This window comes from Podarcis raffonei, chromosome 6 (genome assembly GCF_027172205.1).
Source record: "Podarcis raffonei isolate rPodRaf1 chromosome 6, rPodRaf1.pri, whole genome shotgun sequence".
NCBI classification, from domain to species: Eukaryota; Metazoa; Chordata; class Lepidosauria; order Squamata; family Lacertidae; genus Podarcis; species Podarcis raffonei.
The window spans coordinates 3257949-3277115 of NC_070607.1; the positions used below are offsets into that span (position 1 = coordinate 3257949).

General features: G+C 44.5%; 2 protein-coding genes across 5 annotated transcripts in view; one reads left to right on the forward strand and one right to left on the reverse strand.

Annotated features, from left to right (window-relative positions):
• ANKRD45 (ankyrin repeat domain 45) overlaps window positions 1-19132 on the reverse strand; it is a 26209-nt gene extending 7077 nt beyond the window's left edge. For 2 of the 4 annotated variants that reach the window (XM_053391221.1, XM_053391220.1), the window contains exons 1-5: window positions 18965-19132; window positions 16943-17261; window positions 16090-16257; window positions 4593-4687; window positions 3915-4053 (exon numbers count right to left, since the gene is read on the reverse strand). In XM_053391221.1, the coding sequence (XP_053247196.1) occupies window positions 3915-4053; window positions 4593-4687; window positions 16090-16257; window positions 16943-17261; window positions 18965-19024 (781 nt within the window). In that variant the 5' untranslated portion in view covers window positions 19025-19132. Of the gene's footprint in view, window positions 1-3914; window positions 4054-4592; window positions 4688-16089; window positions 16258-16942; window positions 17262-17621; window positions 17788-18224; window positions 18574-18964 lie in introns of those variants that run through there. The other 2 variants (XM_053391223.1, XM_053391222.1) reach the window with 2 other exon arrangements.
• On the forward strand, window positions 7479-9279 carry TEX50 (testis expressed 50). The gene is made up of 2 exons (XM_053391226.1): window positions 7479-8003; window positions 8764-9279. The coding sequence occupies exons 1-2, from the start codon at window positions 7668-7670 to the stop codon at window positions 9028-9030; spliced, it is 603 nt and encodes a 200-aa protein (XP_053247201.1). The 5' UTR covers window positions 7479-7667; the 3' UTR covers window positions 9031-9279.
• Window positions 19133-19167: the final 35 nt, after the last annotated feature.

Here is a 19167-nt window from a genome sequence, read left to right on the forward strand (position 1 = left end):
CTGGGAATCCCCCTCAAATAATCTGTTTAGGCCTAACTAGTATAACAGTGCTAGAATGGAAACATGACTGTAGAGCAGGGGTGGCAAAACTGGCCCTCCACTATGTTCCTGGACTCCCATCAATCCCAGTCAGCCTGGCCAAAGAGAACTGTAGTCCATCAACATTTGGAGGGCCACAGGTTAGGTTGCTAGAGGTTTCTATAAAATATTGATAAACATGCCCCTCATCATAATGGACCACAGTCATACTCCACCAGTTTTTTTCATTCTGCTGGCATCTGTTCATGAGAAACTGAGGTTTTCAACCTTTTTGAGTCCACGGCTCCCTTGACCAACTACATTCTCTGCAGCTCCCCTGTGAGTAAAAGTGCTCTGAGCCTCAGAAGCCCAGTTATGTCACGCGTTGCCTGCAGAGCCAGCAACCCCTCGCCCCTTTTTGAATGCCCTCCCTTGTGGAGTGTTCCCTCAGCCTCCTCTCCGTAGGAGCCGTCCAGGCAGCCGCTGCTGCTGCCCCAGTCTCTGAGCCGCCCTCCCCAACCCAAAGAGAGCTGTCTCCTCACACTGCCCCACAGGGGCCTGAAAAGAGGGTGCCCCCAGCCTTAGCAGCCCAGTGGAGAAGAGCCAAAGGTGAATATGAGGCCAGCACCTTACACACCTTGGGTGGCAGCAGCGGGCACCACCAGTCCTGCATGGCAGAAAGGCTCCCCTTTGGCACTGAGCTCTCAGCTGCCAGGCATGAAATGCACACAGCAAGCACAAGAAAGGGCATCATGGTGCCTGCGTACCCTACCTCTCGCTTGTCTGCCCATTTCCAACAGCAAAGGCTGGTGGTCTGGCTGGCCGGCCGCCCTCACCCACTTGCTTGCTTACTCAGCTCCTGGCAACCAGCACCCCTGGCCAAGCCCCAGAGGCACCATTCACCTGGGGAGCTTGTAGCCAGTGCTGCTGCCACAAACAGCCATACAAGCCTTTGGAAGGTAGAGGTGAGAGGGTCTGGAGGGAGGGAGGGAGGGAAAGAAAGAGGAACAGAGGCCAGTGTTGTCCACAACACGCCTGGCCATCATTCAAGGCACCCCAGGGTGCCACGACACCCTGGTAGAAAACCATTGGAAAACAACATCTTAAATTTTGCAGCAAATTTTGGGTACAAGTTGCCTTGCAACACTTTTGGAGCTAGCAGCATCACCAAGACCACTTTCCATACCTGTTTTGGTACTGTAAATTTAATGAACCCCTGGGGGTTCAAGTGCCATATTTAGTATTAGCAGTGCCTGTATTTCCTATTAGGGCCTAAATAGCTGTGATATGACGTATCTATTATAAGTTTTCCTGATCTTTGATCAGAGCAGCACTGCTGGAAGAGTGTTGTTTAAACTTTTCCCCTTCTTCAGTTTCCCTTGGTTCACGCTATGCCTTTTTGAAAAAAAAATGAATTGTTAGAGCACCTGTATTTTGTAAACTTCATCTTGAATGCATTATTTGGTCTTGCTTTTAGTCACTCTGACTTTTCTACTCTATGCTGCTGTTACTAGCAAAGAGTGCTTTCAACTCCTAAGAGCATCTACTGCTTAAATATTGCAAAAAGCAGTGGAATGTAATAAAGTAGTCAAACCTGCTGCAGAAAGGGAAAGGCTTATATCATGCCTACCTCTGCTTTAAACACTTCAGCTATTGGATTTTTTTAAAGTGCCCTGGAGCATTTAATGACTTTTTACAATTTGAAAAGGGCTGCATAAGAAGATTAGTTGTATGAGCAGGAACAATGTGCTCCTGGGGCCGAGCCTTTTAAGTATTCCCTAGCTCACGCCTTTGCTGGTTCTCATCAGAAAAAGTTGAATGTGGGAGAGGAGAAGAGAATCAACAAAACTTTGAGACTAGAAAGTATTTTGTAGAAAGGCATTAATTCTAATAAAGTGATCCTACAGGCTTGCTAAGAAGAAAAGTTGCAAGCAGATTCCAAAAGGCAGGGCTCACATTGCTCAGCTGCATAATTTTATTATGCTTATCACATAAGAAGAAGAAGAAAAAGCTGACACCAGGTATAAAAACGATTGAAATACAACTTAAAAACAAGATTAAAATACGACATTAAAACATCAAATGCAGTCTCATTTCAGTAGGAACTCAAATCAAAAACTTTTGGGGGGATGAAAACGTCAGGTCATCACCAAGGCCAACTATCCAGACTGGTCCTAGTGGGCCAGAAAAAAGCCAGGGAAGTCCCCAAATAGGAGTTCCATCACAGAAAGAGAAAGGAAAAAGGAAAGGGGGGTAGGGGATCAAGTTGATTCCAAGCCAAAGGCCAGGTGGAACAACTCTGTCTTACAGGCTCTGCAGAAAGAAATCAGATCCTGCAGGGCCCTGGTCTCATGAGACAGAGCATTCCCCAGGCCGGAGCCAGTGTTGAAAAGGCCCTGGCTCTAGTTGAGGCTAATCTGACTTCCTTAGGGCCTGGGACCTCCAGGGTGTTACTATTTATGGACCTTAAGGTCCTCCTTATAACTGTACAATGTCTTCCATAGTAGATTAAAGAGCAAACTTCTGACAGGTGGTGAATGTGTGCATTTACCAATATGAACTATGCTACAATAATTAAAAATTATTAAAATAAATAATTAAAATTAGACATTGTGGTCCTGGTAGACCACAAGCTTAACACGAGCCAACAGTGTGATGCAGAAACAAAAAAAAGCTAATGCTATTCTAGACTGCATCAACAGAAGTCTAGTGTCCAGATCAGGAGAAACAATAGTACCACTCTGTTCTGCCTTGGTCAGACCACACATGGAATACTGTGTCCAGTTCTGGGCACCACAATCTTAAGAAGGATGTTGACAAGCTGGAACATGTGCAGAGGAGGGCAACCAAGATGATCAAGCCGTAGAGGAACGGTTGAAGGAGCTGGGTATGTTTAGCCTGGAAAAGTGGAGAATGAGAAGAGATGATAGCCATCTTCAAATATCTCAAAGGCTGTCACATTAAAGATGCAGCAAGCTTGTCTCCTGCTCTGTAGGGTAGGACTCAAACCAATGGCTTCAACTTACAAGAAAGGAGATTCCAACTAAACATCAATAAAAACTTTCTGACAATAAGAGCTGTTCAACAGTGGAATGGTCTCCCTCAAGATTTTTAAGCAGACATTGGATGGCCATCTGTCATGGATACTTTAGTTGAGATTCCTACATTGCAGGGGGTTGGACTAGATGACCCTTGGGATCCCTAGCAACTCTACAACTGTATTATAAAATTAAAACAATATACATATATAAAATCTGTTCAAAGCATACACATACTTAACGATAGAAACAGCACAACATCAGCCCTTTCATTAAAAGCAGTTTCCAAAAGCCTGCTAGAACAAGAAGGTATTTACCAGCTGGCGGAAGAACAACATGGAGGGAGCCAGTCTAGCTTCTCTAGGGAGGGAGTTCCAAAGTATAGGAGCAATCACTGAGAAGGCCCTTTCCTAGTTATAGGTCATATCCAGCACTTCGAATTGTGTCCGGAAACAGACAGGAAGCCAGTGGAGCTGTTCTATCAAGGGAGTCGTCTGCCCCCTATAACCAGCCCCAGGCAGCATTCTGGCTGCAGCTCTTTGAGCCAGTCGAAGTTTCTAAGCACTTTTCAAAGGCAGACCCTCGTAGAGCACATTGCAGTAATCCAAATGGGATATAACAAAGGTTAGTGTCATTGTGGCCAAATTAGGTACCTTGCAGATGACCAGAACTCCCATTTGTACTGCAGTTTTCCCTAATGGGGAGACACAACCTAATTCCACATCCTGTGGAATGTGCAGGGTTTCCAAGGCAGATACTCAGTAGCACATCGGCACATCTTTCTCCATAAGAAAGATTCTCCGAAATAAAAATACAAAGAAAAATATTTCCATTTAGTAGCAGGGCTCTGGTACTCACGGGGCGTAGCCAACTTTGTGAAGATGGGAAGCATAATGTCCTCCAGCAACTGTTTCTGCTCCACAAAATCTTGCATAGTAGCCTCTTTTGTGTTTTCAAGCCAATCTGACTTGGCTTGACAGGCCTTCAGAGAAATATTCTGCACAGAGGGGGGAAAGTGAGTGTGTCATATGGGAAACTAGAAAAACTAACCAACCACTTGTAGCTAATCAGGCACTGGCATCTGCTGTACAGTGGTACCTCAGGTTAAGAACTTAATTCATTCCGGAGGTCCGTTCTTAACCTGAAACTGTTCTTTACCTGAGGTACCACTTTAGCTAATGGGGTCTCCCGCTGCCGCCACAGCACGATTTCTGTTCTCATCCTGAAGCAAAGTTCTTAACCCGAGGTACTATTTCTGGGTTAGCGGAGTCTGTAACCTGAAGTGTATGTAACCTGAAGCGTATGTAACCCGAGGTACCACTGTACATGTTGCTTGCCTCTGCTTTACTTGCAAAGTTGTAAGTAAGGAAATATTACAAAAACACTCTAGGTCTCCAATGCTCTCTACAACAATGAAAACCAAAACCTGGGTATCACTGCTACTGGAACATCTCAAAACATGGTGGGCAGCACACAAAAACGCATATTTATGATCCATAATTGTTGTATTTAAATATTGTGCATTCTCCACTATACCTTATCTTCTTTATTAAGCCTTCCCTGAACTTTCTCAGGATCAGTGATTGTTGTCTGGATTTGGAGGATCAAGTTCCGTAAATTCTGCTTGGCTTCTAAAAGAGAGAGAGAGAGAGAGACAGAGAGATTAAAAGCCCTAGGTAAGTGTTCATATTTCTGTACTAAAGCTATAGTCAAAGGTAACAATGACCATTAACTAAGAACCAGTCAGCATCTAAATCCACACATTTTTTAAAAGGTACCTTTGGTTGTCAATTGCCAGTCTCTTACCATAGTGCTCATATAATGTGAGACGCTGAGGTTTTCTACAATCAAGCAGTATATAAATATGAATGAACGAATGAATGAATAATAAATATTACATAGTTTGGATTTGATAGTGTCAAAGTTTAGCACATTCCCTTTAGTAACAGAAAATTTGAGGACACAACAGCATTCAAGATAAACATATATTTGTTTCATGGTTTTCATGCCAAGAAACAGTCCCTTTTTATAATCCCCCAACTGCCAGAGTCAAAAGTATAACCTGGCTATCTTGGCAGGTGATAATGATGCACGACAGGACAGCTATTCTTCCTTTCTCCTACGGGCTTCCCTCTGAGTTGGGGTGGGTGACCTTTTCCACTGGGAGGGCCACATGCCCTCAGAGACAACCTTCTGTGAGCTGCATACCAATGAGACATGGCCAGAAGCAAAACTGGGGTGAAGCAACATATGTGACTTTTGCCTTTATAAAACAGGCTATATTCAAGTCATTTCAAATTTAGAGGTTTCCACATACTTATCTCTCCATCCAGGCAGGTAAGATGCATTATCACAGTTCAATGCACTCAAGGGGCAAGTGGTGGATTAGGGCTATTGGTGGAGGTGATAATGCCTTTTGGCAAGAGCAAACTTGAAGAGGGGTATTCGACAGGCAAAACGGGATTATAGGCTGAGGATTGAGGACAATTTAAGGAGCAACAACACAAGACAGATGTGGCAGGGGATTCAGCACATTACCAACTACAAACCTAACCTTGGTGCTGTCGACGGTGACCCTTTGCTGGCGGAGGAGCTTAACCTCTTCTTTGCTCGCTTCGAGAAGGAGCCACCTGAGACGCCGGTATTACAGCCACCAGCCCATAGGGGCCCCTCATTCACGGTAGAGGAGCATGAGGTGAGAAAGGTATTGAGGATGGTGAATCCGAGGAAGGCGGCTGGACCTGATGGCATCACTGGAAAGGTGTTGAAGGGCTGTGCGGATCAGCTGGCGAGGGTCTTTACTAAGATCTTCAACAAGTCCTTACACCAGTCTATTGTCCCACCCTGCCTGAAGTCGTCAACTATTGTCCCTCTGCCTAAAAAATCCACAATCAGTAGTTTGAACGACTACAGACCAGTTGCACTGACTCCAATCATCATGAAGTGTTTTGAGAAACTGATGCGCCGTCATATTATTTCCTGTCTTCCATCAACTTTTGACAACTACCAGTTTGCATACAGGGCAAATAGATCCACAGAGGACGCTATCACCACCACTCTCCATGCTGCTCTGTCCCATCTGGAGCAGCCGGGGAGTTATGTGAGGCTGCTGTTTGTGGACTTTAGCTCAGCTTTTAACACTATCCTCCCCCATAGACTGGTGTCCAAGCTAGAGGCGATTGGACTCTCCAACTCCACCTGTCTCTGGGTTTTGGATTTTTTGTCAGAACGTTCTCAGAGGGTTAGAGTAGGGTCACATATGTCCACAGCCCTTAGCCTTAACACCGGCTCACCACAGGGTTGTGTGTTGAGTCCCCTGCTCTATGCTCTCTATACGTATGACTGTACAGCCACCTATTCCAGCAACAAAATCATCAAGTTTGCTGATGACACTACGGTGGTAGGGCTCATTTCAGGAGGGGATGAGTCCGCCTATCGGGACGAGGTGGAGCGGCTCTGTGTTTGGTGTGGAGAGAACAATCTGGCTCTTAATACGGCTAAGACCAAGGAATTAGTGGTGGATTACAGGAAAAAAAAGGCGGACATTCAGCCCTTGCATATCAATGGGGAACGGGTGGAGAGGGTGGCGGAATTCAGGTTTTTGGGAGTAACTATCGATCAGGGCATGACTTGGAGCGCAAATACCACTGCTCTGGTGAAGAAGGCCCAGCAGAGAATTTATTTCCTCAGACTTTTAAAGAAGAACAATCTGAGTGAGAGACTGCTGGTGTCCTTCTACCGAGGCTCCATAGAGAGCATTCTTACATACTGTATTTGTGCTTGGTTCTCCAGTTGTACAGCTAGGGAGAGGAAGGTGCTCCAGAAGGTCATAACCACAGCACAAAGGATTATTGGTCAACCTCTCCCATCTTTGGAAGAATTGTACGGTTCCCGTTGTCTTAGGAAAGCAAACAACATCCTGCAGGATTCATCTCACCCGGGATACAGTCTGTTTGCACTACTGCCTTCTGGCAGGAGATATAGAAACATCAAGTCAAGGACAAATAGACTGAAAAACAGTTTTTACCCGAGAGCTGTGGCCCTTTTGAATGCTGTAACTCGATAGTGTGACCTGGGAGATTGATGGGTGTGGGTGTGGCTGGAATGTGGTTTGTTGGTTGTTGTTGTTGTTTTGCTTTTGTTGTTTTTAAGGGATGGCATCCAATTTCGTTGCACTTGTGCAATGTTGCACGTGTGTAATGACAATAAAGAATCTATCTATCTATCTATCTACCTGAATTATCTGACAAATATAAAGTAAGCTTTTGAAAATTCCCAGTTTTATAAACTCTCCATACTTTGCACTGAGAAAAGTGCTACTGAGAAAAATCTTGCAATCATAATGACATCATAGAAGCTTTCATATATAAAGATCAGGATCCCCCTTTATGACATCACAGAACCCTTCCCCAGCTGATGGGTTGATTATATTGCCTGCATTCAAATCTCTCCAGTGCTCAGGCTGAGAGCTTGGTCATGATGGAAAGATTTATTTGATTTATTTAAGTCTTTTTTTAGACAATGAATATGAACTTAAACAGTTATTTGCTAAGATTCCTACACAGGGAACATCAATTAGCAGAAGACATTTCTTGCTGAAAATTTCACAGAATGTTTTCTCAAGGTCCTTGTCAGGTTTCTCTCCTTTGGACAGTCTTATTGTTTCAAGATGTTATTGGCTTTTGTGAACGACCAGCTTGGACGAGAGTAGCTTGGGAAATGACTCCACAGGATCTGGAACTACTGGCGACTAAACAGCAATCTAACTGTTTTCGTGATTCGATGTGTCAAGTATGCCATTGTTTTACTGGCTTAGGACTATCCAAAGAGTCTCTAGAAGTTGTGTATGCTGGTTGTAAAGTAGCATTCCTCATAGTGAGTGGTTTAGTTGTGCACTACCTGTTCATCAAACTGAAACTGAAATTGACACTGGCGAAACCCACAACGGTAAGATATTCTCAACTAGCACATTGTCTGGCTCCCTAGCTTTAATTTCTGACCTTTAACTCAGATTCTAATTTAACAGAAAAATATATGTAAAAAAACAAACCATGAGTCTTAATGCTGATCCCAGTCAGAAGTACGGTACTTTCTAAGTAACACTTTCTAAGGTGAGCACAGCCACACTATAAATGTACTGGTTTTATTTAACATCAATTTCCTGCACAGCATCCTGGGAGTTGTAGTTTGAGCTGACAAATCTGTTAGAGATCCTTAGCACTCACAGAACTGTGATTTCGCTAATTCTTTGCAAGGACAAAACCATGTATAGTCTGGTGTGTAGATGTGCCCAATGTGTGCTTTGTACACAAAAAACTAAATTATGAACAACTGAACCACCTGGGACTCTAACTACAGTGAACTCGCTAAATATGTGCCTAACTTATACTTTTACCTACTTATACCTACCTATATGTTAAAGAATCAAGTGATCTTGCCATCTAATAAGCTCAGCTTTCACAGAACAGCAGATAAAAGACCAATGAGCATACTACCATAAAGCCAAAGGAAAGGAGTAGCAGGTGTTTTTTATGCCACAGGGTCAAATCCAGGACAGCAATCTAAGACCAGGAGTACAGGGATTTCAGACATCAAATTCCTCTTAAAAGGCATAACAGCAGAGTCAGTGAAAGAGATGGCAACACTATTTAACTTGTAAATTGCTTTTGATGCAAAGTATTACTCCCTGTTTTTCCATTTTTCTCAGCCCTGTAGGACAATTGTCCAAGCACCTGCATTTCCAGTTGCTACCAAAGTGAATGATGAATATACCCACAACATGGACAAAACGCTCTACAGGCTGGTGGCCAACACCTCCAAGATGATGAAATACATGAAGCATGTTGCTCACCGTTACAAGAAAGAAGTCAAATATCGCAAATTAAGCAAAAAGAGCAAAGCAGATGAATTTGATGAAGACGAACAGTTCTTCCCAATTTGTCCCCACAACCACAGCTCCAGTGGAGACACATAATGCATGAAACCTAAAACCCCGGTTCTTCCCTGCTATGTTCAGCTCTTCCTTTCACAATCTTTCCAATCATACTCTTAAGTCAACAGGGTAGCACAATAAATGACAAAAATCTCAACATGCTTGATCAACCTTTTTGAGAAGAATTTAATGAAGAATCTTGTGGATGATTGAGGTGAAAGAGGCCCAAATGAAAGGCTATTAAACATTTATTTTTAAAAAATCTAGCCAAAAATTAAAGCCTGTATCTGATATGCTGTGATTCTTCCATATGACCCTGCTGTATTAAGCAACTTCAATTTTGCACAATTAGGATAAACAATGCTACATTTGTCTGTCAGAAGATTCCTTTTTCACTGGTAACAAAAATACTATGTTAGCAATTAAATACCAGCCCACCTCAATATATTTCATAGCTAGCCTTACCACTAAGGTAGCATTTCTATGGCAGCAGCAAACAAAAAGGATTTCCCTTCCATTGCTATCCTGATATAGCCTCTGCTCTGGAATGATGGGCAAAAAGGGTCATAATGCATGAAACCTAAAAAGCAGGCAAACAGGCAGGTGACTCCAAGGAAAGTAGAGGGCGTACAAGAGATGCAATGGCAGAGGCTCAAGTTTACGTGAGCTTGAACTCACCTGAAAGAACAGTGTAAGACATCAGGGCATGAAAAGATCCCTCAGCAACCAAGCAAAACCTGGTCTGATATATTTGGTTTCCTCTTCAACGTCCCTCCCTTTCCTTGGAACAGCTGTGCCTGCCACCCATTGCATGGTCAGTCAGCAATAACACTTTTTGCAGCCCTTGTTGAGGAACATCTCTTCCCTTTAGTCACTGAGGCTGCCATGCACACTCCCTACAGAAATGGTATAGAAGAGTACTCATCGTTGCAGTGTGTATATGCCATCCCAATCCACACAAACTCTTCCTGGGAAGCCAACGCAACGCAGAACACAAACCAAACCAAATCAAATACAGTAAATGCAATCAAATGTATCCCACAAACACCATGCAGAACATCATCCTGGCTCAGCTAAGAACTAAACATGGAATCCTCACCAGTGAATGTGCCTTGCTGTGTTCCCCTCACTGTTAAATGTGTGGACCACAGCTGGTTTTCAACTCATAGAATCATAGAATAGAATCATAGAATCCTAGAGTTGGAAGAGACCACAAGGGCCATCGAGTCCAACCCCCTGCCAAGCAGGAAACACCATCAGAGCACTCCTGACATATGGTTGTCAAGCCTCTGCTTAAAGACCTCCAAAGAAGGAGACTCCACCACACTCCTTGGCAGCAAATTCCACTGTCGAACAGCTCTTACTGTCAGGAAGTTCTTCGTAATGTTTAGGTGGAATCTTCTTTCTTGTAGTTTGGATCCATTGCTCTGTGTCCGCTTCTCTGGAGCAGCAGAAAACAACCTTTCTCCCTCCTCTATGTGACCTCCTTTTATATATTTGAACATGGCTATCATATCACCCCTTAACCTCCTCTTCTCCAGGCTAAACATGCCCAGCTCCCTTAGCCGTTCCTCATAAGGCATCGTTTCCAGGCCTTTGACCATTTTGGTTGCCCTCCTCTGGACACGTTCCAGTTTGTCAGTGTCCTTCTTGAACTGTGGTGCCCAGAACTGGACACAGTACTCCAGGTGAGGTCTGACCAGAGCAGAATACAGTGGCACTATTACTTCCCTTGATCTAGGGAACTCAATTTAACTATTTAGATTTGAGGTATCCCCTGTTCAGTCATGTCTTCAGGTGGGCAAGATACTATAATTAACAAGATAGCTTCATGACCTCATCACAATGGAGCAAGTTCTTGACCTTGACCTTTCTCCCATTCTCAGAGGTATACCTAGGCTCCCTTCTGCCCTTTGCAAGGAGCTGTATCGGTGCCTGCAAAGCTGGGAGAAACTGTGGAAGCCAACAAACAAATTGACTATGGGGTGAACGAAATGGAGCTCCTGGCCTAGGGTCACACTGTTAGGGGCTCAACTCTACCTATACCAAAGTCTGCCCCACAAGTTGGAGGGCTGTAGCTCAGTGCTAATACAGTTGTGTTGCAAGTAGAAGGCCCCAGGTTTAATCCCCAATGGCATCTCCTGGTAGGGGTGGGAGAGACCCCTGCCTTCAAACCCGAGAGCTGCTGCCAGTCGGTGTAGGTGACAATGAACTAGATGGAGGGATGACCAAACCAGCTTTAAGGCAGTTCCCTATGCTTCCTAAATTATTGGGGGGGAGCATCCACAGATGACTGAGTCTCTTATCTTTCCACTTTACTTTTAAACACACACACAGCAGAGGCAGATTTAGGGAAGCACAGCCAGTTTGCCTGCACTGGGTGCTGAGCTGAGAGGGCACATAGCAGACGCTGCAACAATGACAAGCAGCAGAAGGCAAGAGGTGGAAGGGCACCAAATATTGGCATTGCAAAGGGCACTGCTTTAAGCCAAAGCCAGCCACTGCACACGGGGGGGGGGAGCACACTTCTGGTTGGAGTGGGGAGAGGTTCCATTTTCACAGGTGTTGAAAGCAGTGCCAGAGAGCCCTGTCACACACCAAGGGGCTTCTGGCGGTTCCCTCACTGCGAGAAGTGAACCAGTCGGAGGAGCTTCTCAGTAATGGTGCCTGCCCTGTGGAACGTCCTCCCATCAGATGACAAGGAGATGAGTAACACTATAACCTTTAGAAAACACCTAAAGGCAGCCCTGTATAGGGAAGCTTTTTAAGGTTTAATATTTTATGTTTTTATATATGTTGGAAGCAGCCCAGAATAGCTGGGGCACAAATAATAAAGTATTATCATTGGTCTGTCCATCTCTACTAGGGGCAAAGAGCAACCCGGCTTTCCCACCTCCCATCACTCTCTCACTTCAGCAGGGCAAGTTCCTCAGATTTCCTTCTTTCGCCTCTTCCTCCTTCACTCATGCTGGTGCTACTGTAATGTGTTGGGGGCCACTATTACTGCAAGACGGCCATGCTGAAGACAAATGCCTGCTCCTCCTGCTGCCTGAGGCAGGGAGCTGGTGAGAGCGATGATCCATAGGGAAGCCTTGGCTGTGGCTCCAGCCACTGGCCAAGCTGGGCACAGCTAAAGCTGGAAGGAGAAAATGTAGATTCACAGGCCCTTTCTGCCTGTGTGCACACTCACCTGTGGCACGATTTTCACGCCCCACTGGGATTGCAGCCTTGGTGGGTGCCACTTCACCAATGTCTAGGTATGCCCATTTTACAATGGATAGCCACCGTTGGACTAGACAGGCCTTTGGTCTGAATCACTAGGACTCACACTTACGTTCCATTGTAAACTATACACTGGCCTGTATAGTACTCTGAATGTCCAGCCAGGAGAACATGATCCTTAGGGTTTCTAAAAACATTCAGTCACCCACCCCGCTGTCTGATTCCAAATAAAGAAAGTTTTTTTTAAGGAACTAGGTTGGTATTACAGATAGTTTTAACCAAAGTAAATTGTTTTAGCATTCAAGTCAAACATTGGCCGGAACTGAGTAGGAGGAAGGGTAGGGGGATATTTGTTTTGCATTAAAATGTAAAATCTATATTTAAAATCAATAATATTTTTAAAAAGTGTTATGTGACTGTTCACATTTTAAAATACACATACAGTCATACCTTGGTTCTCGAACAGAATTTCGAGACTCCCGGAACCATTCGAAAACCATAATAAATATTGATGTTTATCTTTCTTCACCCTTGTTTCTTCTTCTCCTCCTCCTTCATTCATTAATTAAATTTGTACACTGCCCTATACCTGTAGGTCTCATGCAGATCTTCCCTGGTGGGGTAGGAGGTGCCATTTTGGATCCAAGACATTTTGGCATCTGAGGTGGCCCCATCAAGCGCAGCTCAGGTGGCTAGTTTTCATACATATATCAGAGCTGGCCATCTGAGCTGCACTATGCAAGTATACTCATAGACATTACAGGGAAGGGGAAGAGGTGGAGCCCCCTCCCTTCTAATGAACCCCAGCACAGAATAACATAAAAATAAGAAATTAAATGCATTGAAAAAGCTCAGACTGTTGCACTACTAATAGGCACGCCACTCGTGTGCAGTGGTGTGCAGTCATTGGACTAGGGCAGGGGTCTGCAACCTTTAAGACAAAAAGAGCCACTTGGACCCATTTCCGAAGAAAAAAAACCTGGGAGCCGCAAAACTCGTCATTATAAAAATAACTTTTTTGTCACTTTTTTAAATTATTTCTTTGTTTGACCCCTCAGAATTACTCCTCCTCATAGAAATAAACGTTAAATTAACAAGTTACCTTTTTGTGTGTGTGTGTGTGTGTTCTTCACTCCCCTTCAAAACAGTGACCAGCGTACATGCCCCCTTTCAATGCAGTGACCAGCATACATGCCCCTTACAATGTAGCGGGCGGGCGGGAAGGTGACATCGGGACGGTGCGTGACTAACGCATGCACCGCCCCCATGCGACGTCACAGCCAGTACAGCGCCCGCCACAGTGGGGAGGCACAATGCGCCTCCTCCCCTCGCTAGTATCCGCCCCGGAGCCACGGCAAAGGTGTAAAAGAGCCACATGCGGCTCCGGAGCCGTGGGTTGCAGACCCCTGGACTAGGGAGACTAGGCTAATCCCCTAAATGTTTCCCTAGTGCCTGCTTCCCAAAGCCCGGGAAGCTTCTGCCTGACTTAGGAAGAGAGGCGCAATGCTCCTACGGGTCCAAGAGCCCTCCTGCCACCTTCCCAAAGTCTGCCTAGCTTTAGGAAGGAGGCAGCAGAGCTCCAGCATCCTGTCAGAGGCCTGGTGCCTCCTTCCCAAGCCCAGGAAGCTTCTGCCCAGCTTAGGGAAGGAGGCACGATGCTTACGGACATGACACCAGCCCCCTCCCCCCAACTGCCCTTGCAAGCTGGTGCCTCTGGCCCTAACTGTTCCCCTACAAAAAAATTCATCGCACACCACTGCTAGTGTCCATTACAACACTGCTGCAGGACACTTCCCCCTCTGCAACCAGGCATGGTGGGAGCCAATGGAAGGATGGCAACAGCAAGTCATTGCCACCCAAGTGCCTCCGAAACAATACAAATGTCACAGTACTCTCAGAAAGACACAGAAACACCTCAGGCACCCACACTTTTAACCAACAAAGGCTGTCCAGGCTGCCAACATTTTGGCATAGGACAGTGTCTTGGAAATGGGTGCTTGTTACAACAACATCAGATATATGGTGTAATGTGCTTAAATGCTGCTGCACCATGAAACCTCTCCCATGCATACCAGCACCAGACTAGCTATGCCCTGATAAAGACCATGGAGCTTTTTATACACAGCTTTCTTGCTTTTAGGATAACTAGCTTCCTAGAGAAAAATTCAGTTTAGTGTCTCATCTTCTGACTTTTCTTTTTCTATGAAAATCAGCAATTAAAGTGTTTCACAGCATACAGTTAAGCATTATCACGTACTAATATCTGCAGATGAAGTTGCTATTAAAGGCATAGGAACAGAGGTCAGTTAAAAAGTTGGACACAGTAACTTGCACTGTGTTGGCACTCGGTTTCAGAAGCGCCTATTGATCATGGTACATTCAAGGCTGGTCACAAGGCCATGATAATCCCTCAGTTCAAGTGCATTTGACTTGCATGATTTCAACCATACATGGCTTGAAGGTGGGATGGTTGAAATTGTACAAGTCAAGGCAGAGAGCTTAAAAGCTCTTTTCATGCTGGGTCCAATTAGGGCTGGCCAACACATAAAAAGCTTTTATGTTCTTCACCTTGTGCATGCCTGTGCAGCATGCTGGCTCCGGAAGGTTCTTTTTTTTTTTTTTAAGGTAAAGGGACCCCTGACCATTAGGTCCAGTCGTGGACGACTCTGGGGTTAAGGCACTCATCTTGCTCTACAGGCCGAGGGAGCCGGCGTTTGTCCACAGACAGCTTCCGGGTCATGTGGCCAGCATGACTAAGCCGCTTCTGGCGAACCAGAGCAGCGCACGGAAATGCCGTTTACCTTCCAGCCGGAGCGGTACCTATTTATCTACTTGCACTTTGACGTAATTTCAAACTGCTAGGTTGGCAGGAGCAGGGACCGAGCAACGGGAGCTCACCCCGTCACGGGGATTTGAACCGCCAATCTTCTGATCGGCAAGTCCTAGGCTCTGTGGTTTAACCCACAGTGCCACCCGCATCCTGCTCTGGACGGTTATGGGATACTCCTGCAAGATCTTGCGGGACAATCTGAGTTCCTGTAAGATCTTGCACAAGCACCACTAGCCTTCTAAAGTTGCTTGCTGGGCAAGGCCTGAGGCAGTTTTAAGGTAGTGTGACTGGTTTGGTTGCACTGGTCACCGCAATGCAGGGGCCGCCATAACAATGCTGTCCACCACTGGCAAGGTGCACTCAGCTGACTGGCTCCGGTGATACTGGGGATGCTCTTTCTCTCCCCCTCACTCATTAGCTGCGGAGCAGTTCCAAGGATTTGATTATACACAATTTTTGCTTATACTGTATGTGCAATTTTTGGAACCGAACCCCTGTGTACAATGAGGGATTACTGTAAACCACTATGAGACTGTGTGCAAGAATGACACTGTTTTCTTTGGTTACAACTGACTGATATTTGACAGCAAATTTTATTTGTTTAAGTGTCTTTTATGCTATTCTTCAAATAATAGGCGATGAGCCTGTAGTGAGAAGCAGCATAACAGAATGCATTGTTAGGACCTGCCTTTCTAGGCTCACAGTGAATTTTTGCAGAACTGATCTCACTGAAGCTCTAGGAAGATCACTAGGTGACAGTTGGGCACCAAACCAGACAGGGTAGTTGAAAAGAGGGCTTCCAGTACAAGACTGATAGCATTGTTGTATAGATGAGGATCTAAGGCTTGGAGATCAGGATGCCACCCAATCTTGGTGACCGAGATGAGAGGAAAAGCTACGTTTCTCTGACCAAAATCCAGCACTGAATCAGTCTAAAGGATCTTCATGCTGTTCAAATCATATTCATTTACACCTGTCTAGAATTATGGTCTTATCATGAGTAAGATCAGATCCACATCTCAAAGAAGCTTAGGAGTTACAGCTCTTACCTGCCCAATCCAAGAATGCAACACATTCTGTCTGCTCATATCGGCAGGCGATATCTCTAGCCTTTTCACCCCGGGAGGTGGTTGCATAAATGTCAGCTTCCAGTTCTATAAGAGTTTTCAAAGTCTCTAGTTGGCCCCAGGCTGCAGCACAGTGGAGGAGTGTATAACCTGAGAGAGTGAGCCAAATTAGAATGTGTAGTTGTATAAAGAATGCCCGTTTATAACCTTCTCTCTCTCTCTTCATTCACAAAACAACCAAACATACCCAGCCACTTGGAAGCCAATATTTTAACCAGGATGTACCTTTAGCATCTCAATCTTGAGATACAAACCATTCATTTATTATTATTTTTATAAGCGGGTTATCATCATTCATTTACAAACGTCTATTTGTAGCAACTAGTGTCTACTTAAGGTTCTGGTACAAAAGGGATTTTGTGCTCAAGATACAATATATGTTATACATCCTTTTTTTAATTGTAGTCTGTTCTAAGTGATCTCTTCAAAAATGTTTCCCATTGTCCTGTCAATAATATTATAGATTTTAAAAGAAAACCCAACTTTTGCCTGCTAAACAGATGGTGCAAATTTTGTAAATAATAAATATAGGTACATCTGTCCAATGTATTCCAGGTGAAAACTGTTATGTTCTGATAATGCCTTTTAGGGCATTTTAAGGAAAAACAGACTTGTTATGAACTGCTTGCATGGTGTTCTGCAGAGAGGAATGATCACCCGCAGACAACCGGGTAGAGAGGGCTTTTTCCCCCAACTACAGAGAAAAAAGTATGAGCAGGCAAACTAGTAAAAAAATTGTGGAGTACATTTTATGCATAACTGGTCAGTTATGTACCTCGGGCCGTCTTGTCCTTCAGATCAACCCCATATCTTGCCAGTGTCCGGATAACGTCGCTCTGCCCAGCCATACAGGTTGCATACAGCAGGCCTCTGCCCACAATATCCTTTTCCATTAAAAGCTGATTGGCTTTTTCATGATCAGGATCTTCCAGGTCCTCAAAAATCTGTTGTATTCCCTCTATGTCACCAGTTAGACAAGCTCTCAGGAGAGGATTGAAAGGTGCTGGTTCCTCTTGAGGCCCCAAGTTCTCATGTTCACTTTTATTTGCCGAGTCCACTATCTCCTCTGTTGATTCCATTTTCCTGGAATAAGCCTGAAAAGGAACAAAATGGAACCTAATTTTTGTCTGCAGGAAATTCATACTATTTGGTCAAGGACAAATCAAAAGGTTGTTACGTCTCTAAGTATCCTTTCTTTTTGACTAGGGGATGTTGGAAGAAAGATAATAAGAAAGAAATCCATCCTAACAGCTATCAGCTCACCTACCCAGGATCACATTTTTACTTTTCCTCATTCCAGTCACACATTTTCCATCCAGATTTGTGGCTGAAAACTAATATGCTTCCCATCTTTCATGTCCACTACTAGGTTTTCCTGCGACTCCTGGGAGTAAGAAAGAATGCAGAAAAACTACTTCTGAAAAACCTTGTCTCACCAGAATTACTACACTCACAGTGTGAATCTGTGCGTGTTTATCCAGAAGAAAGTCCCACTGAGTTCAGTTAGTGCACATAGGATTACAAAGTTCCAACATAACTTTCTCAAAATGTGACCCATGAATATTTGATTATACTACTGGCATAACAACATGTGTTTGAAGAAGTCAGATAAAAAGGGAAGATATCAAAATATCAGCTCCTGTTGCTCATAAACAATTGGGTGGAACTTATCCAATATGAACACCTAATGTTCTCTGTATTCCACAAAATCTGTAAAAAGTTTCAAAATATAATCCTTTTGCCAAAGTAATTTATCTCCTTTCTGGTTTGGTTCAAAGATACTGTTAGATGTCACCCCTATCTCCCTGAGCTGTGCAAGATTCCAGCGGATGCATGTGCGCTATACCCAGGGCCTGTTTTTCCTTTTTGGGGTTTTCCGTAAGAAATGAAGTACACGTATTTGTCAGTCTCATTCAAGATGTACCAAATCTATTTGGAGTTTTTTGTGGTTTTTTTGGTATTTGTATTCCTCTTGTGCAGCCTTCTCCCAACCTTGGCACCTTCCAGATGCTGGACCAAAACCCTGATCAGCCTCAGCCAGTGTGACCTGGAATCACCTGGAATGATGGGATTTGGGGTACAAAACATTTGAGAGCACCAAGCTGTTAAAGGCTACTCCTGTGTTCTGCTAAGATTGCCAAGTGCCAGCCTCTCCGTGAAGCCTTTGACATGTTCCCCACTGTGAGGAAGTCTAACTGAAATGAAGTCTTCTCCCATTTTATCCATGCCTTGTGCCCATATCCTGACAATGAGTCCCTTTTGAGGCAGAGGCCTGTCCCTTTGTTTGTTCTTTGTAAATGTGCCAATGGGTATGTGGCTGATGCTAAATAAATAAATAAAAATAAAATAAAATATAACCACCAAACAACTTTCTGGACACTCAGATTATCCTGCCTGCCTGATAGCAAAACTACAGGGTTTGTATTCAAACAACTTTTTATTATTATAATTTCATAAAATTTATACCCCGCTTGATTGTGAAAAACATAAAGAGGTAAAACAATAATTTTGAGGAAAAATTCACAACCATACTTTTGAGAATTTTAACTTTTGTATGTTTTAAGCAGATTAAAATCACCCCAACTTTCTAAGCATGTGGGTAGGCAGGCCTGAACAAGAATGTTTTAAGCATTCTTTTACTCAGAATAGAGCCATTAACAATTAACGACATAGGTTTATTAATTTTGATAGGTCTACTCTGAGTAAAAGTTAGTTGACTAAAACCCCATGGGTTTTTTTACGCACTCTTCCCCCCCCCCAGCTCACCCCGCCCCCTCCTCGCCCCGCTTTTTCTGACCTCCTCCTTCGCCTCCGCGCTTCCTCCGCGCCGCAGCGCAGGAGCGGATGCCGTCGCCATGGCAACGGCGCGGGACTCCCAGAGGCCGGAACTTCCGCGCGGCAGCTCGCCGTTCCCGAACGGACACCTAACAGGACCGGGCGGCTTCCGGCCGGCGGTGCACCCGGGTTTGGGGCGGGGGGGCGCGGGGGCGGGGTGTGTGC